Below are 19,404 nucleotides of genomic sequence, written 5' to 3'. Positions count from 1 at the left end.
ACGTTTATTTAAACTTAAAAAAAAAAAACTGTCTAGTAGAAATGCGCATCACTACATCAGTGTCTCTCGGTGAGCTGACTTCTTGTTTCTTCACACCAAGATATATAATATTATGTGAATGCTAGCCTCCACACAGTATAATGTTACTATATCAAAAGTAATTGTCATGATCTCTTTAATAAAACATCTGGTGTACAACTGCCACAGAATACACACTTGGTTGGGGTTTGAGTTAGCGTTTGGGTGCGGGTGGGTCAAGTATTATTATTATATTTGTTCTCCCATATTCATTTTTTTGCAATTTAAATTTGGACAACCTATTTTGTTACTATACAAAAAAGTTTGGAATCTAGAACAGTTCTAGTAACACATGAAACTACTATTATTTTTATATTATTTATGCAGATCTTCAAAAAACAAGATTTTCTATACTACTTTAATTGGCGCTGGTCTTGAATCCTGCCACAATTATGAAATCAAAGCCCAATATTTGGGTTAGGGTTCGAGTTATAGCGTTTGGGTGTGGGTGGATCAAGTATTATTATATTCATTATTTAATAATAATACTTGACCCACCCTAACCCAAATATTGTGGGTAGTGGTAGGATTCTAGACCAGCGTCTGAAATTGCATGCAAAATAACGTTACAATTACTTGCAAAAATAAAATTTTAAAAGTTAAGATTTACAATTAAGCACTGTTTATCATTTGATGTAACTATTTACACAGCACTGCAGTTATTGTTTTCTGAAAGAAAGGATGATTATTTTAATCAATAACTTGAAGAAGCATGTGTGTTGAGAGTAACTTGTAGCTTTCTAAAAAATTTCAGTCATTATACGAACAAAACCATTCTGTAAGCGTTTTAATTATCACTATAGTAACTATAAAATATATTAGTAGATAATGCTGACAACAAATTCCAAGCCAATTTGTTTCAGATAAACTTCTTAAGATCGCGCTACTAACGCTAGAACAAATTTCAAACCGAGCAATTCGTTCTTTGCAAACTCATTCTGATGAAATCCTTTGCAATCTTCAACACGTGCGTTTCATGCGCTAACACGCGGGAAAATACGCGCTGCGGGAAATATTGCGACAGATGTTCGCAAGTGAAAAACTCTTCGAGCACAATTCGCTATTAATCAAATTTAACTTTAAAATTGAAAATAGTAAATAGTTTTACGATGTCAATGTATATTTTGCTACCATTTAAATGTTTTTTGTCGCTCTTTGTAGATTGATCTAAGTGTTGCAGAATATCATGACGCAGAATTTAACGTACATTGAGAAACTTCGCGAAAGTAGTTATATCTACGAAAGTCGTATACATTAGCAAGTGTATTTTTAATAAGTCTTGTAAAAAAGTTTTATATTTTTTGTTAAAACTTATAATTTAACAATATTATAATTTAATTCCAACACTGTAATGATATTTTTGTTCCAAAACATTCTTAATTGACAATATGAAATTATCCATTTGCCATTATCAAAAGGGATATTCCCTATTTTATTACTGAATAGTTGGTCGCGAAAATTTCTAATTTGATTTCAAAATAAAATTTGTAATAAGGATGAAAACGTAGAACTTGGTTAATGCCACGTTAAAATATGTTTGTACGTCGATGTACCTTCTTATTACGTTCGTTGAACAAGTATAAAGTGGAAGTTAACAGACTCGCATCAACATCAAGTCAAAATGCTTCAGACGATGAATTTACTCATTTTGGATACGAGACAATTCGCAAAAATGAAAAAGCGGAAAAGGGTATTTATTATTGGCGAAGATAATTAAAGATTTTAACTTAAAATTGAAAGAATCATAATAACATTGTCCTATAGTGACGTCAAATTAGGCAATATCGAGTAGTATTGCATGATAAATGCTACATTTCTCTGTAAAAGTTTCTGTTTTTTAATTTGATAATAACGTTTTAATGCTACTTTTCAAGCTTTTATTTAGTTTACATTTAGCTTTATAAACCAAAATCAAATCATATATGCTTTCAGTGAATGAAGTATTCCATAAAGTTGCCCAAAAGTATGATTTGATGAATGATGTAATGAGCGTTGGCGTCCATCGCTTGTGGAAAGACAAGTTTGTGTCAACTTTAAACCCGACAAAAACCACAAAACTTCTGGATTGCGCCGGTGGAACAGGTACGTGGAAAAAATAACTTTGAAGTAAAAAAATAACGTGACAAAAAACCCTCATAACAGACCGAGTAAAAATACTTGCAACATGTGTTGCAAAAATAATTTTATTAACTGAATAGGCATTTTTTTCTGTGTATTGCTGTAAATTGTATGGATATTTTACTAAAAATTTAAACTTTCATTGTTCAACTAAGCTCAATATTTATAGAATTTTATTTTTCAGAATTACATTATTTGATATTGTAGGGGTATTTTAATGGAATTTTAAATCTGAATTGCTAATATTGTAAGGATGTGTTTTATTTATGAAAGACTTTCTGTTTTTTTAGGTGATATTGCGTTTCGTACAATGCACTATGTACAAGCAATGTCATCGTCAAAAGTTGATGTGACAGTTTGTGATTTAAACCCTGACATGCTGGAAGTGGGAAAGCAGCGAGCTAAGGAAAGAAACCTCAATTTAAAGTGGGTTTGTGGAAGCGCCGAAGATTTGCCATTTGATGACGCCTCATTCTCGGCGTACACAATTTCATTTGGAATCAGAAATTGCACAGATATTCGCAAGGTTCGCCCTCAACTGTGCCAACCAATTTAATCGAGCCCACATCTCATTCCTTACAGAATATTTTATTGAATAAAATAACACTTGTAAGGCATCTCTCGCTATTCTACTCTCACTAGCTTGTCAAAACAATGATGTTTACAGCTCCCTTTTAAAACTTAATTGTATGTGAATTGCAGATGCTGTATTTTTTAACAGTGTTAAGTAAATTGTGTGACTTGTAGTTCACTTATTCTTTTAATGTTTGACTTTCTTCAGTCACTTTATGACAAACGACCTGGTATAGATAAGTTTGTTTTGAAAATCAAATTTTTGTCAATCTTGGATTATTTGTATATTGAATTGACTTCTAATCCCGTTAAGCTGGATTGGGATTTCCATTTGTTGAAAAAGATTTGTACTAAAGCAACTATTTACCTTCATTTGGGTAACCATGCTTCATTACCGCAAATTAGGTTTCCAGTTGTCTTAGGAGTACTGTTCTTCTTAGCATTCTGCTAATCACGCAAATTGACCTGCTGCCATCCTTCTTTTTTTCTTTTTTTAGGTTGTAAAGGAAGCTTATCGAGTTTTAAAACCTGGAGGGAGATTTCTATGTTTGGAATTTAGCCACGTTACAAATCCACTCATTAAAAGGTTATTGTTTAGTGGATATCATTTTAATTACATTGCAAAAAAAGTTTTCTTTGTAGAGTTAATATATTTATGTTCAGATATTTAACACATTTTATTTTTGTTACAGTATGTATGACACTTATTCTTTCCAAGTGATTCCTGTGATGGGCGAAGTTATTGCGTCGGATTGGAAATCTTACCAATACCTCGCTGAAAGCATCCGAAAGTTTCCAAACCAACAGGATTTTGCACAGATTATTAAAGATGTTGGGTTTAAAGAAGTTTCCTTCGAAGATATGACTTTTGGCGTATGTGCAATTCATTCAGGATTTAAATTATAACCTGGGTCGTTTGTTTTTGTAAATAAACTTTTTTTTTACTTTATGCTAAATGCATTGTATAAAAAACTGTCTCAGATATTACAATGTGCAATTTAATCAAGATATGGATTCTTTTAAAGCAAAGAAGTTAAAATGTATTGTTTTTGTCAGTACTTTTTATTTGTGAAGCAAATGCTTCTTGTGAAAACGATAACCTTGTGTAGAATATAACAGGAGAAACTTTGGTAGAAAATACTTTTGTTTAAATGCTGAAGTGAAATAATTTAAGTTCTGTGAGCACCATGTTAAAGTGGAACACCAAAAGGCAACGCAAACTCTGGCATGCGGCACATTGAAGCAACATAAAAAAATAATATCAAGGTTACAAGAACAGAAATGATGCAGCTTTTCAAATTTACGCATCCTTAATCGCAAAAAGTTCTAACCAGACTTAAAAAGCAAAATTGCGACTTGTCCGAGATAGAAATAAATAAAATGCTTAGTTTCGTGCGTGACGTAGCTTCCGAAGTTTCGGCCGACGATGCAATGCCATGTTGGGTTGTACTTTTTGTCGAACTCCTTCTTGATGTAAGCAGCGATATCTTTCTCAATGTTGTACTTTTCCAACGCCTGAAAAAATACATTTTTAGCTTTGAATTTATAAACTCTTAGTGCCAGTAATATTATCAATCAGAACAGCTCTTTTGGAAATTTTTAAACATTTAATTAAAATCTTATTAGACGAAAAAACAATACCAGAATAGCTGTTTTAATTGATACAACTTCAAAGTTTATAAAATTGTTTTTTACAACATTACAAGTGAAAATAAAAATATTTTTTACTATAAATATGAAAAAGAAGATAATTTGTTACCTGTGTTGCGCAGTCGACTGCGTCTTGTTGCATGTCTTCCGACATGTCGGCATTTTTGACAACTGCTTTGCGGTCCGACATTTTTAACTCTAAAAATATAATAAAACCTCTTAAAATGACAATTCTAGTAGTTGGATAACTTAAATTTGCATTATAAGGTAATTTAGTCTTTTTAAGTGGTCGTATACAGAAATTAAGCGGCGCAAAAACCAATTTGTCAAATAGTTTGTAGCATTAATAACAAAAAATGTAATTTAGTTATCATAATCTTTATAAAATTAGGTATTAACCTTAAAATTAACCAGAAATACTATCTTAAACGGCCAGTATCGGTTAAAACAGCAAAGTTTACCTTATAAGCAGCTCGTAGCAAGTATAAGCTTCGCGTAGTTCAGTCGAAAAGTTGTGCTTGACTCAGCTTCAAACTTTTCGATTAAAACTTAACGAACCTTCTTCCGATGAATACCCAAGGCGCTTAGCTCGTTGCCAACAGATACAGGCCTCTCATTGGTCCGTTCCAGATAAAACAACCCGCTGTACGAACGCTGATTGGCCGTTTGTGGATAATCATATTAACCTCGACGCAGCCGTAGTTTGGGAATGCGCACCGGTTACATATGACGTCACGCATATTGTTGCCTAGTTTTTTGTCTAAAGTTCATTGTGGTCAACGATTAAATAAACATTCCTCAGTTTAATTCACTCAACGTCCTTTTCCGGCAAGTCAAGAAGAAAAATGGTGTATTTTTGTTTGAGTGTGATGAAAGGTTGCTATGCTACTTAACAAAACACACCCTACTTTAATTGTGCTATATAACTTTTATTCACCAGTAAAAGTGCATTTACGATTGATTTACAAACTGAATAACACAGCAATATAAAAGCGGCACATCGCATTCTGTGATGAATAATGCATAGCATTGCGTTAAAGACAGCTTGTATATGTGGCCGTATACAGCCTGCGTACCAGTAGACGGTGTAATTATACTATGGTTTCATTACTAGCACTAATAAATACCGCGCCAAGGGATACGACTAGTTAAAGCATCATGCATTTGGAGGGATATGTACATTCACTGAAATCATGTTTGTATTGAAAAGATATTCACAAAAAACATGCAAATAGTTGAAATATTACTGAAACAATCATTTGACTCAAATGTGTTGTTACTTTTAAACTAATTAGGTAGGTTTGGATTGCACCACGCCTGGCGCCTGGGTTCAATATACGAATGCTATAGTGAGTAGGGCGATATTAAATAGGTAACTTGACACTTTGGTGAGTTGAATTGTTGATGTTTTAGATTTGATTAAAGAGATTCAAAATATTAAATACAGTTGGGTTAACGATATTCTTGTACAGTCAACAAAGGTGCAATATAGAGGGCTGCGCAAAAATAACAAGTCCATTGCAGGCCTAGCGACACCATCGATGTAATGGCTACTTTAAATATTTCGCTTTTAACCCAGAAGTAAACTATACAATGGGTAAATTTGTGGCCAAATCCAACAATATTCACCACAACTTAATGACCACTAAATGAAGAGCAAAACCTCCATAACAATCCATGTTAACCATTGCCACAAATTTTCGAATATTTTTATGGCTACGTAGGTAATGCAGTTGTTACGTCATACGAGATCAAACATTTAAAAAATGCACAAGTATTTAGAGCAGTTGTATCGTGCTCCAATCCGTTACTAAATGACGTCATTACTACTGTCAAAGGCAAAATTTATCAAATTAAAAGTACCATGTTATACTTTGTTGAATATTTTTCAGTGCATTATGCCGATACCTGCTTTGTTACTAATTTTCAACGTAATATTTTCTCATAAATTACATTTTCGACAAGAGAATTCTATGTTGGTTTGCATAACATTGCTGTAATAAACCAATTAAATTGGTATTGGATCAGTGCCGATACACCCTAGTATCGGACGAGTACCGATATTATCATTTTGCATCTAATCGGCCCGGAACCGATATTCTAGTTGCCGCCGCGATTTGTAAAATAGTTCTTTTAGTGCGCCGCAGCCTAAAAAGTTTCACTGATTTATAGTTACAAAATATTTGCAATAAAGTGCGTCTGGCAATTTTCGACACGTCACGATGATGACGTAAGTTCGCATATGACGTCATCATTCCCTGCTGGTGCTGCAGGCCTTCCTACAGTAAGCGAAGGTGTAAGTGGCGATGATGCCAGCCAGTGTGACTGCAGCCCAGCATCCCCAGCACACAAAGTTGCTGTACTCCAAGCGGGTCTTCAGCTCGGGGGAACCAACCAGATCCCACCTGTCATCGAACAATTTCATTGTTGGGGTTATTTGAGGTCATGGTCACCAAGTAATACTGGGTCGATTGTGGGGGTTATTTGAGGTCATGGTCACCAAGTAATACTGGGTAGATTGTGAGAGTTATTTGAGGTCATGGTCACCAAGTAATACTGGGTAGATTGTGGGGGTTATTTGAGGTCATGGTCACCAAGTAATACTGGGTAGATTGTGGGGGTTATTTGAGGTCATGGTCACCAAGTAATACTGGGTAGATTGTGGGGGTTATTTGAGGTCATGGTCACCAAGTAATACTGGGTAGATTGTGGGGGTTATTTAAGGTCATGGTCACCAAGTAATACTGGGTGAAATTGTGAAGTTTTTGAGAAGAACTGACCCGGTTATAAAATTCCAGGGTTTAACTTAAAAAAAAACTTGTTAAAGTTGTATTGAAGAAATAGAACAACCTAAAAAGGCAAGTTGTATTTCAACTTATGTTAGAAATACCGTTATATCGTTCACTTGAATTATCTGCTTCATTTAATCCTACGATGTTAAACAGTAACCCTTATAACACCGATATAACGAAGATGTCTGAAGGCTGATTCACAGCGTCGCACATAAAGTGTTGCCAGTGTTAAGGACAAATCGCTCCTAACCGAAAGCGACAAAGTTCACAATTTAAACTTTCCGTCACCTTAAGCGCGTCTTACGCTTAAGGTGACGAAGTTTTCTGTTAACGCAAAACGCGTCTAGTGTGAAACAACTTTTTAAGTACACCGAAAAGCCATCGCAGACTCGCCGAATCTGTCGATCTATGATGCAAGCAGAGCAAGCCAGAAAAACAACTGGCCTGCAGTGAGGTTCGAACTCACGACCTCCGGTCAAGCCGGGACCGTCGCTCTACCAACTGAGCTATGCAGGCTCAGAGAGGAGCGAGTCGAGAAACAACCATGCGCCAATACTTGCACATTTTGTTAGTACAAGCAACTTCACACTGGGGGATCATCAGTCCGTATCAATCAATGAAAGACACACACAAACATATGTGTTTAATAACATCTGTGATCTAGCCCCTCGGAAGTTGCTTTATGACCAACGATTACGGCTTCCGTATCAATAGTACACCGAAAAGCCATCGCAGACTCGCCGAATCTGTCGATCTATGATGCAAGCAGATCAAGCCAGAAAAACAACTGGCCTGCAGTGAGGTTCGAACTCACGACCTCCGGTCAAGCCGGGACCGTCGCTCTACCAACTGAGCTATGCAGGCTCAGAGAGGAGCGAGTCGAGAAACAACCATGCGCCAATACTTGCACATTTTGTTAGTACAAGCAACTTCACACTGGGGGATCATCAGTCCGTATCAATCAATGAAACTATTGATACGGAAGCCGTAATCGTTGGTCATAAAGCAACTTCCGAGGGGCTAGATCACAGATGTTATTAAACACATATGTTTGTGTGTGTCTTTCATTAACTTTTTAAGTACTTTGTGATGATACCAAACCAACTCAACAGACACAAAATGGCGTCGCAAACAGCTCACCTGATGACAATAACCGAGATAGTTGGAGCCAACATCATCGCTACAACCACCAGTGTGAGTAGGGAAGTCCCCAGAAGTGCGAGCAACCAGACCCCGAAATAATTATTCCTGCCTCTCTGGCGCCCCCTATCCGGCCCGAAGTGACGTCGTAAAAGCTGACGTCGACGTTGAACCTGGACCAATCAGAAAGCAGTCAGTTATAGGGTAATCCCCTCTGAACATTGCGCAGACCAAAAATGTCGAAGGTGTTAACAAAACAGAGATTATTGACAAACTACGGTTGCCAGGAAGTTAAACCATTCAAATTAATTTACTGACAAATTATCTTAATCACAGTCAGGTCTGCCGAGTCGGTTTAAAACAACCCGAGGCCGACTCTACAGCCTATTTTCGATACAACCCACTCAAATAGGGTGCAAATATAGTTATCCACTAATAGAGGTGTCTTATACACCCATACACCCACAATACCTGGTTGGAAAGTATCCACCATATGATATTTCACGTTTACAATTAACACTTCACGGCCTTATAAGTTTCGAAGTTTGGTACAGCGCATGCGCACGTCGGACTTGGGACTCTGGTAGTTTCAAGTTTACTCGAGTCCCGAGTCTGACTCCAACTGTGCAACCCCGACAAGATGTGTTTTATAGTAATGATGAAATTGCCAATACAGTAAGTTGTTTTAATGAGCGTTTATTTGAATGCTGGAGTTATATTTATAATTTTTTTTTGTGTTAAATTTTTGTTGTTTTCCTTGAGTCTAAAGATACGAAAGCAGATTAAAAGCTGGGAAACCACCGTAAAACAAGTTAAAAAAAAATTGAATAAAAAGTTAAGTGAATTTAAGGGTTCATTAAAAAAAGGCAAAACCCTTTATAAACACTAAAATAATCACAATAAAAGTGTGTTGAAGTATTGAAACTGTTACACCATGTTACCTTTAACTCGTGTATCTGGTATCTGTACTGGAGCTCGAAGTATGCGACCAACCCGATGGTTCCTACTGTTGCAAGTATCTTCCCTCCAACCATCGCCAGCCAAAAGTAATCGCTGCAAATATTAACAAGTTGTGGTGTTTAGTAAAGGTGCTGAGAAACATTAACTTGTGTGTTTTTCTGTGAGTAAAGGTTTGTTGTGTAACAAACATTGCATTACCATGAAGCACATGTCAAACAATTGAGTTTTGGATGTTAACATTATACCCTTATTTCAACTTATGGTTTAAAAAGGTTTAGTCAAATGTGTATTGTTCTACAGAAAAGTTTATAATGCAAAGACAACGAAAAAAGTTAAAACGTAGATTCCATCAACTCACTTGTTCATCGGGAAAATCGCATCGGCTGGCCAACCTGGGGTTTCCCCGTACTTGCTCTTGCAATCGCTGTAAAGTGGGTCGTTTGCTGTGACGCAATCCAAGCATCTGCGCAACGTCACTGGGGTTACTAAAGGTCAAATATTCATCGGGGGTAACCTTTTGAACAATACGTCAGATACAGAGGGGTTACTTTAGACAAGAATAACCTCAGATATTACCGTAGGTCACCGACCTCAGTTCCACGAGAGGTTGACCTAGGTCACTGACCTCGGTTCAGCGGGGGTTACCCCAGGAAACTGACCTCGGTTCAGCAGGGGTTACCCCAGGTCACTGACCTCGGTCCAGAAGGGGTTACCCTAGGCCAGGGGTCCGCAAATACTTTTTGGCGCGACCCAAAATTACTAGTCCCGAGGTCTCGACCCAAATTATTCGAGTTGGTTTTAATAAAATAGTTTTGCTAAAAAAGCAGCAACTATTGTGCTTCTATTTATCAAGATAAACCTATGATATGCGGTTTGTTAATTTTAAAAGAGAAAGGGTTCTGTAACACAACTGAAAGGATGCCTTGAGTTTTACTACTTGTGTTGTCTCTTTCGGATGACAAATATGATTTAGCAACCAATATTGTGTTTTTGGAAACCCCTTCAACCCCCGTCCGCTACTTAGCTTAGTGCAATAATTACTGGCAAGGTGTGTAATGATTTTTTGGTGCAACTCACCAAAAATGCCCGATGTCTTCTAATCGTTTTAGGAAACTCAACATTATAAGCACAACAGGCGCGGATCTAAATATTTTTAGGGGACAACATAAATTTTAAGACTAAAATCGGCAACCTTTAACAAGTCCGGGCTAAACCAAACTCAGCAAGTTCTCGGCGGGTCGTTTAAAATTTCGACTAACATTTTTGTTATAAAAACGTGTGGCCTTAAAGAACTTTAATGTAATAACTCTTATTCAGTGATGGACCTAAATGTTTTGATTGTTTGGTTTAAATTGGCAAACCTTTTAATTATAATGAGACGAGACGCATTTGGCACACACAAAATAAAGATTGAACACATTTCTTGTACGCTTTTTGTTAATGTTTATCATAAAAAGAATACATCAGCAAATTAATTTCCAGAAAATTGGATTTTAGAGGGTTTCATGCTACGAAAAAATCCTACTTATAGTTGACACGCGCACGTCCACTTTGGTCTGAGAAGGCTCCATCAAAACGCAAATATAGTTGAAAGTCAGAAAGATTTTGTGCATTTTCGTATAGTTTAAACAGTTAAAAATCTGGGACATGGTCGTGTGTACAGTTTGTAAACGAGTTTGCGGGTCGGATGACTTTCACTGGAGGGCCGTATCCGGCCCGCGGCCGAAGGTTGCCGTCCTCTGTATTAAGACATGATATAACAAAATTAAACCAAAATGTGACATGTTAACACAAGGTCGTGAAACACCCTGATTTGTCCAGCTTAACTCAATGCGCCAAGCGCAACCAGATTGCCTGCATCTGGTTTCAGTTAGCAAAACTTTTCATTTAAAATGTTGGACGGCCCTTGACCACAAAAAATATATTTCCGCAAATGAAGATCCACGAAAAGCGTCATTTAATAGCTTGTTTATATCGTTAGGGTCCGTGAAAAACTGCATAACCTGGTTAAGTAGTTTATGTTAGCAAAAAATATAAGATTAGTAGAGACAATAATTAGTGCTCATAACATATCGCGTTTACCAAAATAAATAAAACTGATGCAAGTTTTGCACATGTTAATTTTAAGAGAACAACGTGCTCACGACGCTTTCGTTACAGAAAACGGGCTAAAAAGAGTTTTTTAAAAACACTAACTAGGAAGTAAACCAAAATTCCTGCTCAGCAGATCAGTTTGGTTTGGTAATGGCCAAAATAGTGTGATTTCCAGCGTTCTTTTCCATCACCTGGATCGAACAAAAGTCTCACGATATTTTACGGGTCTTGTTGTATATATTTGGCGTGACAATTCAAGTCGCACTCAAAGTAAGACGGCTCTTCATGGAAACAATTAAAAAACTTTCCAAATATAGGCCGCTTTTAAAAATATATCAAGGCTTTCGCGACCCAAACTTAATGGTCTCGCGACCCAAATTTGGGTCGCGACCCCGTATTTGCGGACCCTTGCCCTAGGCCACTGACCTCGGTCCAGCAGGGGTTACCCCAGGTCACTGACCTCGGTCCAGCAGGGGTTACCCTAGGTCACTGACCTCGGTCCAGCAGGGGTTACCCCAGGTCACTGACCTCGGTCCAGCAGGGGTTACCCTAGGTCACTGACCTCGGTTCAGCAGGAGCGACGATAGTTGCGAACAGGAAAGTTCCGAGCGCACAAGTTGGAACATCGTGGATGAATATGAGGACAAGTGACGTAATATATCGCAAAGTACGTCTCCCTCCGCGCTCTTTCATGCGGAACTCGTAATCTAAATACAACACAACTCAGTCAAGGTTTAAAAAATGCCCGTAACATCATTAAAAAAGTTCTAACCTATACTGACGTCATCATCGTCGTCTGCATCGATGACGTCGCTTGACCTTGGGACCATGAAGGGCAGGAGAGCGGGGGAAATAATTAGGGAAAACCCCACGATGACCGCTAGCGCCACCAAGCTGTAGAGAAGTTCGTCGCGAAACGATTCGAAATCAATATCGGATCTGAAAGTAGATGTCCGATAACAATATCGGGTTAGGGTCGATACCCGATAATAGATTGTATCGATGCCCGTCCGATAATTTAACGCATAGTTGCGATATAACTCGGCGCTTAGTTTATTTTGGAATAAATTGAAAGGAACATAATTGTTTAAGGACATTTTACTTTAAACGGCAAAGTGCTCGTAAAAGATGATTGAAGGCACGAATGAAATTTCATTCAAGCTACTTTCGCTTTGCAATATGTTCTACTTGATTATTGGATTTAAATACAACAACGAAACCCCTCACTGTAACAGCATGCTATTGTGACGTCACTTACGCTTTTGTTATTTCGCAATAACTTATGTTCCGAGCCAATTGAAATACGAAACTCTCGGAAGTTCTGCAAAAACAATTCGGCGTTAGATGAGGAATAAACATTGTTTAAACAATAGAAAGTTACTTCAGAAGCTGGATTATAACGTCATAAAGCATGAGTCCGTCGCCAGCGAAACTGGCCAATCGGAAGAGGACAAAGAAGAACATGGCGCCGCACGATTGGAAGCACATGATTGGTCGACGCTGCGATGATTGACGGGTAGGGCGGCGCTTGTAATTATTAAAACAAATTATTCTGCTACAAAAAAAAAAGTTTGAAAAACAAAATTATTTTTTCACGCAGCAAATTATAAACTTTGCAAACTTATGTTTGAAGATAATTTAATCTGCTGTGACGTCATTGTGCTGACGTCACGTTACTTTTGCCCTGTTATGGGATGTTTTCCGCTTGTCGCTATATTATTGTAATGCTGTGAAGTAAATGTAGACACTATGACGTCACACATAGTAGTGCAAGTTCACGAATAGCTCACTTGGTGGCGCCGCTAACAAATGAATGCTCATTGAACCATGACGATATTAAATGTTTTAGTGATTAAGGGTGACGATGCATTTTATCCCGATCCCGATATTTTAGACAAATAATATCGCCATCCGATCCAAATGACGTCATAACCACGTCCAAGCAAAAACAAAAGATGAAATTAAAACATCGATATTTTTAGATTATTTGACCAACAGTTTATCTTGGCAAGAAATCGCTGCGTTGGAATGCAAACCTGGCTCCTATGTCAATTTAATATCGGATCGGCACCGATACCAGCCTAGTATCGGGCAAGTAACGATATTATTCCTTCAGGTATCGACTCCGATCCGATATTATCGGACATCCTAGTACCGATAACACCCTTGTTTATTGCCAGGTTTGTTTCCTGAATGTATGACGTCACACCTTAGATTCTAGTCACTAGCGCAGTGCTTCTCAACCTTTTTCGCGGCGACCCAAATATTAGGCGTAAGTATGGCGACTGAGCTTTGGCGACCCAATTATTTTTTCTTGTAAGCGAACAAAAAATAGACATTGGCATAAAGAATTTCGAATTTAAAAAAATATTATAAGACATTATTTGTATTGCTTCCTTAATTTCCAAATTGAAAAATCTTTCTCAGCACCAATCTTAATTGATATAAACATGTGAGCTAACTGACCCAACCAAATCAAACAGCAACCCAATTTTGGGTCGCGACCCACAGGTTGAGAAGCACTGGACTAGCGGATCGAGGTTGACCTCAGATGGCGAGACAAGTTGATCAGGAACATTTTATATTCTCGTAAAACGTGGGAGTCATCTTGCAAAACTGCTAAAACTGCTGATCATCGAAAAATACTCGAAAACCCGTCACAGCTTTTCCTAAAGTGTTCTGGTCGCCTCTATCTCACAACTGCGCAATATTCTGACCTTGAACGCAATACACGACCTTGACCTGTTGTTTGTTCGCTTTGTTGAAACCTCTGAAACTTGTTTTCACCGAATCCAACCTAACCTGCTTCGTTCCGCTTCACTGGATCGAAAAGTGCCTGTCTTAACGCTTGGCTGCTCATGTGTGTGACGTATAACCTCGTCACAATGCGGTATTATGGTGCGAGGGAAACTCCGCGGTTTTGGGAATTTTCAGAAGGTTTCGATATTTTTTGACGTGGTACCTTTCGTATAAAGGTCAATTTATTATTTGCGACAAAATGTTGCTTTATACCCAGGCCTACCATCGCTATTCCAACCAAATAAGGTCGCCTTGAACAATTAGGATTTTTACAGCGAATCCAGGAAAATAATAATGGTTTTTAATATTTATGACTTTTCCTTTATGTTAGACCAACAGCTGGCAACCTTTTCCTAGTTGCGGGCCAAACCCAGGAAGGTTCTTGACGGGTCGTAACCCAGGAAAGTGTGGCGGCCGTAATCAATGTTAACTGTCAATTCTGTTGTTAAACGTTTTATTACAACAATTGGTGAGAGCGAACCTAGGTTTACTTTTGCATTTTAAAATGCGTCTACATACATTTTAGAAGGTGGTAATGCGTTCGTATGATAAAAATGAGTTTGCTGCTTTAGCATTTGGGTCCACATGACGTCATACATCACGACAATGAAACTATTCAACCTTGAAACTATTTCTTGTGTAATCTGAATTAAACACTTGAAGTTATGTTTAAAGACTTCCTATATTTGAACTTGCATTCACAATACTAAGTTGGCGAACCTTTGATTGTTGAAAGTTACAGGTTATTACGCACAGCGCATTTGGGCTGAAAATATTCTCCTAATCGTTAGCATACAAGATGCATAAACAAGATTTCCAAAAAGCGAAAAAAATTTTTTTTTCCTAAAAAAAATTGCATTCAAGTTAAAATAGTAAATAATATAGGTAATGGGGGTGGCGAGCCGGATGGATTGCATTGGCGGGCCGATCCCTGCTTTATTACTTGGGTTACATTTCTCAGAAATAACAATAAATAATTTTAAAATGTTCTGAGAATAAGGGCAGCGTGGCAATCCTGGTTATACAAGGAATGTGTATTTTGGCCACTTAAATAACATTCCTTGTGAATCAAATAACAATTTCCCTAAAATAAACATTTATTGACGCAGATTTTGATCAAACACATTTTAGACGTCACAATAAACGATTATTGCATCAGAAGCGAAGCAGACCCGTCGTCACGCATCAATGCACTTTGCCTTGTTTTTTAATCACGGGGAATCCCCATGCTTTCTGCTGCGTCAGAAAATTCCCAATTGTAGCAGTATTATGACGACAACAATGACGATTATGATGAAAATGGAGATGGCGATTGAAGTTTTTGTCGCGAAAAGTTTCTTGAAAGATTTCTGTAAAAAAAAATTAATTCTAAGAATAATTAGTTGATCACCGGGGAAAAAATTAATATTCCATCACAAATTCTGTGGTTTGGGGGTATTTTAGTTAATAGGTGTTTTTGGCGGCAAACGTGAGTTTTGTGTTACGTCTGTATCAAACAAAACAACCAACAACCAAATAACTAAACGGCAATGAAGTAAACAGCTTCATTCTGTCATCTACAGTTATTACCTCCCACTGACAACTTACTGGTGAAGGCAAGTTCACATTTGAAGCGACCATTAACCCCCCCCCCCCCGAAACCCTGTTCCCATGGCAACAAGCAGCATGAATCGTGTGCACTCAACCGTAAACAATCGTATATATTTTATCCGGGTCGCCCTGGTGTCAATTAATTGATCGGAATGATCCGGATTAGGCCACCTGGTCGGTGTGCGATTGTGCATTTCAAAGGACGCGATTAAACAATAGTTGGCATTATGACGTCAGTAGTGTTTTAGTTTGTATAAAGTAAATATCAGAAAACTTGGAAAATCGTTAAAGTTGGGGTAATCCCCTAATAGCGCACCTGTATTCCGCGTCTCGCTTCAGTGGCGATTATGTCCATTTTGAAAGCTGCAAGTTAAAATAAAATTAGCAGGAATTTGATAAAATACTGAATCCACATCATTGTGAATAATGTTAGGCAAGTTACTTACAACTGAAGTTTTCTATGGTCCAAGCCTGAACAGCCATTTGCGTCTGAAACAAAAACAAACCAACTTTACACTTTTACTGGCGATCTGAGGGTCGCTGGTTCGAACCTCACGCCTGGTCTCACTCAAATGTAAGGCAAGTAAATTTGGCCGCCATTACTGGTCTCACTCACATGTAAGACGTGTAAAATTGGCCGCCATTACTGGTCTCACTTACATGTAAGGCGTGTAAAATTGGCCGCCATTACTGGTCTTACTTACATGTAAGGCGTGTAAAATTGGCCGCCATTACTGGTCTTACTCACATGTAAGGCGTGTAAAATCATTCTGGACTTCTTGATGGAATCTTCGATCCGCGACAACACAGGTTTGTTCTCTTCCTTCAAAGATTCCTTTGTGTTGGGCATTGTGACGTCAAACACGGTTGGGGGGGTCTGCACCCCATCCCTCACCCCCGACCAATCCAACATTCCATCTGAGGGCAAACATTTAACCGATGAAGCCGTCAAACCAAGGCCGACATGTTTTTGTGGCTCCTCTTGTTGAACTCCAATAGTAATGAACATATTTGTAACACTACATTTTGTGGTTTGCTTGTGTTTGTAGTTTAACAAGTTTGCAAACTTCTGTCTAGACTCTAGAGCAGACCTGGGCAACATACGGCCCGCCAAGCAGTTTCATCCGGCCCGCGGCTTATTTCCCTTAAAATACATATACTGTAGGCTAATCGAAAACAAGGGGTGAGTTTCTACATGTTTGTATCAAACTTTTATCAGGGACGGATCTAGTCATGATCTTGACAAAATCGATTTTTAGCCTGTTGAAAATACTAAAACGAATCTTTCTGTCTTTCTCGTATGTTCGGCGCGATATTCGCAACTTTACAGACAAATGGCGTCCTATGCACAGTGGCACTCTCTCCAGCGAAAGTTTAACAAACTTACCCTAATATTTATATATTTTTTGAGCGTCGAAACTATTCCGTCGATTATTGTATAGAGCAAGTAATACAACCGGTAACTTTTTTTTTCGTATTTTAATCTTAACTTTTGGGTCAACGCGCCAACTTGATAAACGCCAATATATCAAGCAATGTACATTTTTATCTGCTCCATGATTTCACTTCCCAAATTAAAGTTTGCATTTTCAAACAAACATAGTCCGAATTTTTTCGCGCTTCGCGCCTTTTTTATATTCGACTTAAATTGCACATTTTCGCACAACTCCAAACGTAATATCAAGTTCGTTAGCTTATTTGTTTTATACCGTCAGAGTATGACGTCAATTTGCGCGTATTTCAGATTCATTTTTGACCCGGCCCGCCGCAACATTTTAGGTTTCTCATGCGGCCCGCGGCTAAAAATAATTGCCCACCACTGCTCTAGAGTCTAGTCTAGAGTCTGTACAACATCTGTCACATTTTCCTTGTAGTTATCAAATTAAATAACATAAAATGTTTTTTAATAAAACAATAAACAATTTACAAAAATTAATGCTTTCTGTCTAATTTTCTTATGCTAATTAAATTTATATTCGTTTATAATACACAATAGGATTTTCATTTCATTAAATCGAGAAATCGTTTCAGTTTTCTGAAATTAGCAAAAAATGCTGGGAATCATTTGTGCTGATTGTTGATTGAGCTGTTGGGTCAGTATTTGGGTATTCTTACTTTGCACGTTTGTCTTTTTGTTGAAGACTGCGTTTATTTTGTAGATGACTGTGACGTCATGGAGGAAGAAGTCGAGTCCAGCGGTGAAATCTGTCCACTGGAGTTCCAAAGATTCCATCACACTATCGCCCATTCGCTCCTGCTTCACCCTGCAACAAACAGCACTGTGACGTAACAAACCACACTGTGATGTAACATAGCACGCTGTGACGTAACAAACCACACTGTGACGTAACAAACCACGTTATGATGTAACCACTACGTTGTGACGTAACAAACTGAGTTATAAGCTAACAAACAACCATGGTAGAAGTTGACCAAGAAAATGTGCTTGGCTAATTTAATTACCTTAAAACAAACAATACACTTTTTTTTAACTTTATTTAAATTATAAGTGCATTTTATACAAAGTGTATTACTTTTTAAAAGTTGGCAATAAAACTTTCATGATGTCGAAAGCCATCTCAACAATTTGAATTTCAAGAACAGTGATCCTTTTTCTTAAATCCGGTCCATTTTGGTCCAACACGGTAAAAGATCCTGAGCCGTAGGATGCCAGGAATCGATGGAGTGACGTCAGCTCAATAAAACGACCAAGATTTTCAGAGTTCTGGGAAATATTTGCGGGGTTTAAGAAAGGTTTGTGTCATGAACACGGATGACAAGGCGTTCGCCCGATATTTGATCAGTGGGAGGTTAGTATAGAATGACGTCATTACTATGGTGAAATAAACATATATCACTCATAAACCAGGGTGGGTTGGGCTTTGTATTTTTATCACGCAAATCCAACACTAATTGAACACTAACTATTTAAAATTCACGCAGCATTTATAGGTTAAACTGAAGTGCATCTGAAAAGCTTAAATAGTATAATTTTGTATCGGTATTGGCACCACTACCAAAAACTTGGTGTCGGAAAATATAATATAGTGCCAGTCAAATATATTTTATGTCTTTTAGCTGTTGCTTTAACTGATAAACTTTGCAATGCTTTTGATCAGGGCTCCGAAGTCTGTTAAAAACACAATATATTGATCGTTTCATCGAGGTTTGACAACGTAATAGCAGCAGAGGTGAAATGAGATACTTTTTACCGGGACGCATAAATACTCAGAAATGACGTCACAAAATTGAGTTCATAACAGGACGTTTGAAAAAGAAACCTAGGAAACCTGAGGTTATCGTTCGATGTCGTGCACAGACATTAAACTGAAACCTAGCTTAAATCCACGCAAGAAGATGGTCAAGTTAAAAAAGAAATGGCCTGGTAGGAATTGAACATTTCTCCACCGATGAACCTAAATATATTGCTTTTACCGTAACATCATTCGGGCTTACTTCTCCACTGGGTAATATTGAAAGAAGCATAAGTGTGATGGTAATTTATGCCAGCAAGTGTTTTTAAGGAAGGTAAAACATGTTTTTGGTCGAAGTGCTGAAAGCAACGAACCTTGTGTAGCGAGCTGATACATTCTTCTTTGACGGTTGACAT

General features: G+C 37.8%; 4 protein-coding genes across 4 annotated transcripts; 1 reads left to right on the top strand and 3 right to left on the bottom strand.

Moving 5' to 3' along the window:
• Window positions 1-1,530: 1,530 nt before the first annotated feature.
• LOC146166375 (2-methoxy-6-polyprenyl-1,4-benzoquinol methylase, mitochondrial-like) lies at window positions 1,531-4,077 on the top strand. The gene is made up of 5 exons (XM_083390971.1): window positions 1,531-1,768; window positions 2,011-2,160; window positions 2,487-2,722; window positions 3,267-3,355; window positions 3,462-4,077. The coding sequence occupies exons 1-5, from the start codon at window positions 1,612-1,614 to the stop codon at window positions 3,673-3,675; spliced, it is 846 nt and encodes a 281-aa protein (XP_083247097.1). The 5' UTR covers window positions 1,531-1,611; the 3' UTR covers window positions 3,676-4,077.
• On the bottom strand, window positions 3,813-5,017 carry LOC146166374 (dynein light chain 2, cytoplasmic). Its single transcript, XM_083390972.1, has 3 exons — window positions 4,881-5,017; window positions 4,529-4,617; window positions 3,813-4,284 (listed from the first exon to the last, which is right to left on the bottom strand). The coding sequence occupies exons 2-3, from the start codon at window positions 4,607-4,609 to the stop codon at window positions 4,096-4,098; spliced, it is 270 nt and encodes an 89-aa protein (XP_083247098.1). The 5' UTR covers window positions 4,610-4,617; window positions 4,881-5,017; the 3' UTR covers window positions 3,813-4,095.
• A 1,180-nt stretch (window positions 5,018-6,197) lies between these two features.
• On the bottom strand, window positions 6,198-12,956 carry LOC146166373 (uncharacterized). The gene is made up of 8 exons (XM_083390970.1): window positions 12,787-12,956; window positions 12,664-12,726; window positions 12,178-12,344; window positions 11,968-12,112; window positions 9,670-9,774; window positions 9,293-9,404; window positions 8,352-8,524; window positions 6,198-6,824 (listed from the first exon to the last, which is right to left on the bottom strand). Exons 1-8 carry the CDS (start codon window positions 12,891-12,893, stop codon window positions 6,671-6,673), a joined length of 1,026 nt encoding a protein of 341 aa, XP_083247096.1. The 5' UTR covers window positions 12,894-12,956; the 3' UTR covers window positions 6,198-6,670.
• A 3,142-nt stretch (window positions 12,957-16,098) lies between these two features.
• LOC146166372 (uncharacterized) lies at window positions 16,099-19,404 on the bottom strand. Its single transcript, XM_083392017.1, has 6 exons — window positions 19,363-19,404; window positions 18,329-18,519; window positions 17,910-18,058; window positions 16,543-16,712; window positions 16,241-16,283; window positions 16,099-16,157 (listed from the first exon to the last, which is right to left on the bottom strand). Exons 1-6 carry the CDS (start codon window positions 19,402-19,404, stop codon window positions 16,099-16,101), a joined length of 654 nt encoding a protein of 217 aa, XP_083248143.1.

Source organism: Ascidiella aspersa, chromosome 1 (assembly GCF_963924565.1).
Source record: "Ascidiella aspersa chromosome 1, kaAscAspe10.2, whole genome shotgun sequence".
Classification (NCBI taxonomy): domain Eukaryota; kingdom Metazoa; phylum Chordata; class Ascidiacea; order Phlebobranchia; family Ascidiidae; genus Ascidiella; species Ascidiella aspersa.
Note: the sequence above shows the minus strand (reverse complement) of the source record. Positions and strands in the feature narration are given on the sequence as shown.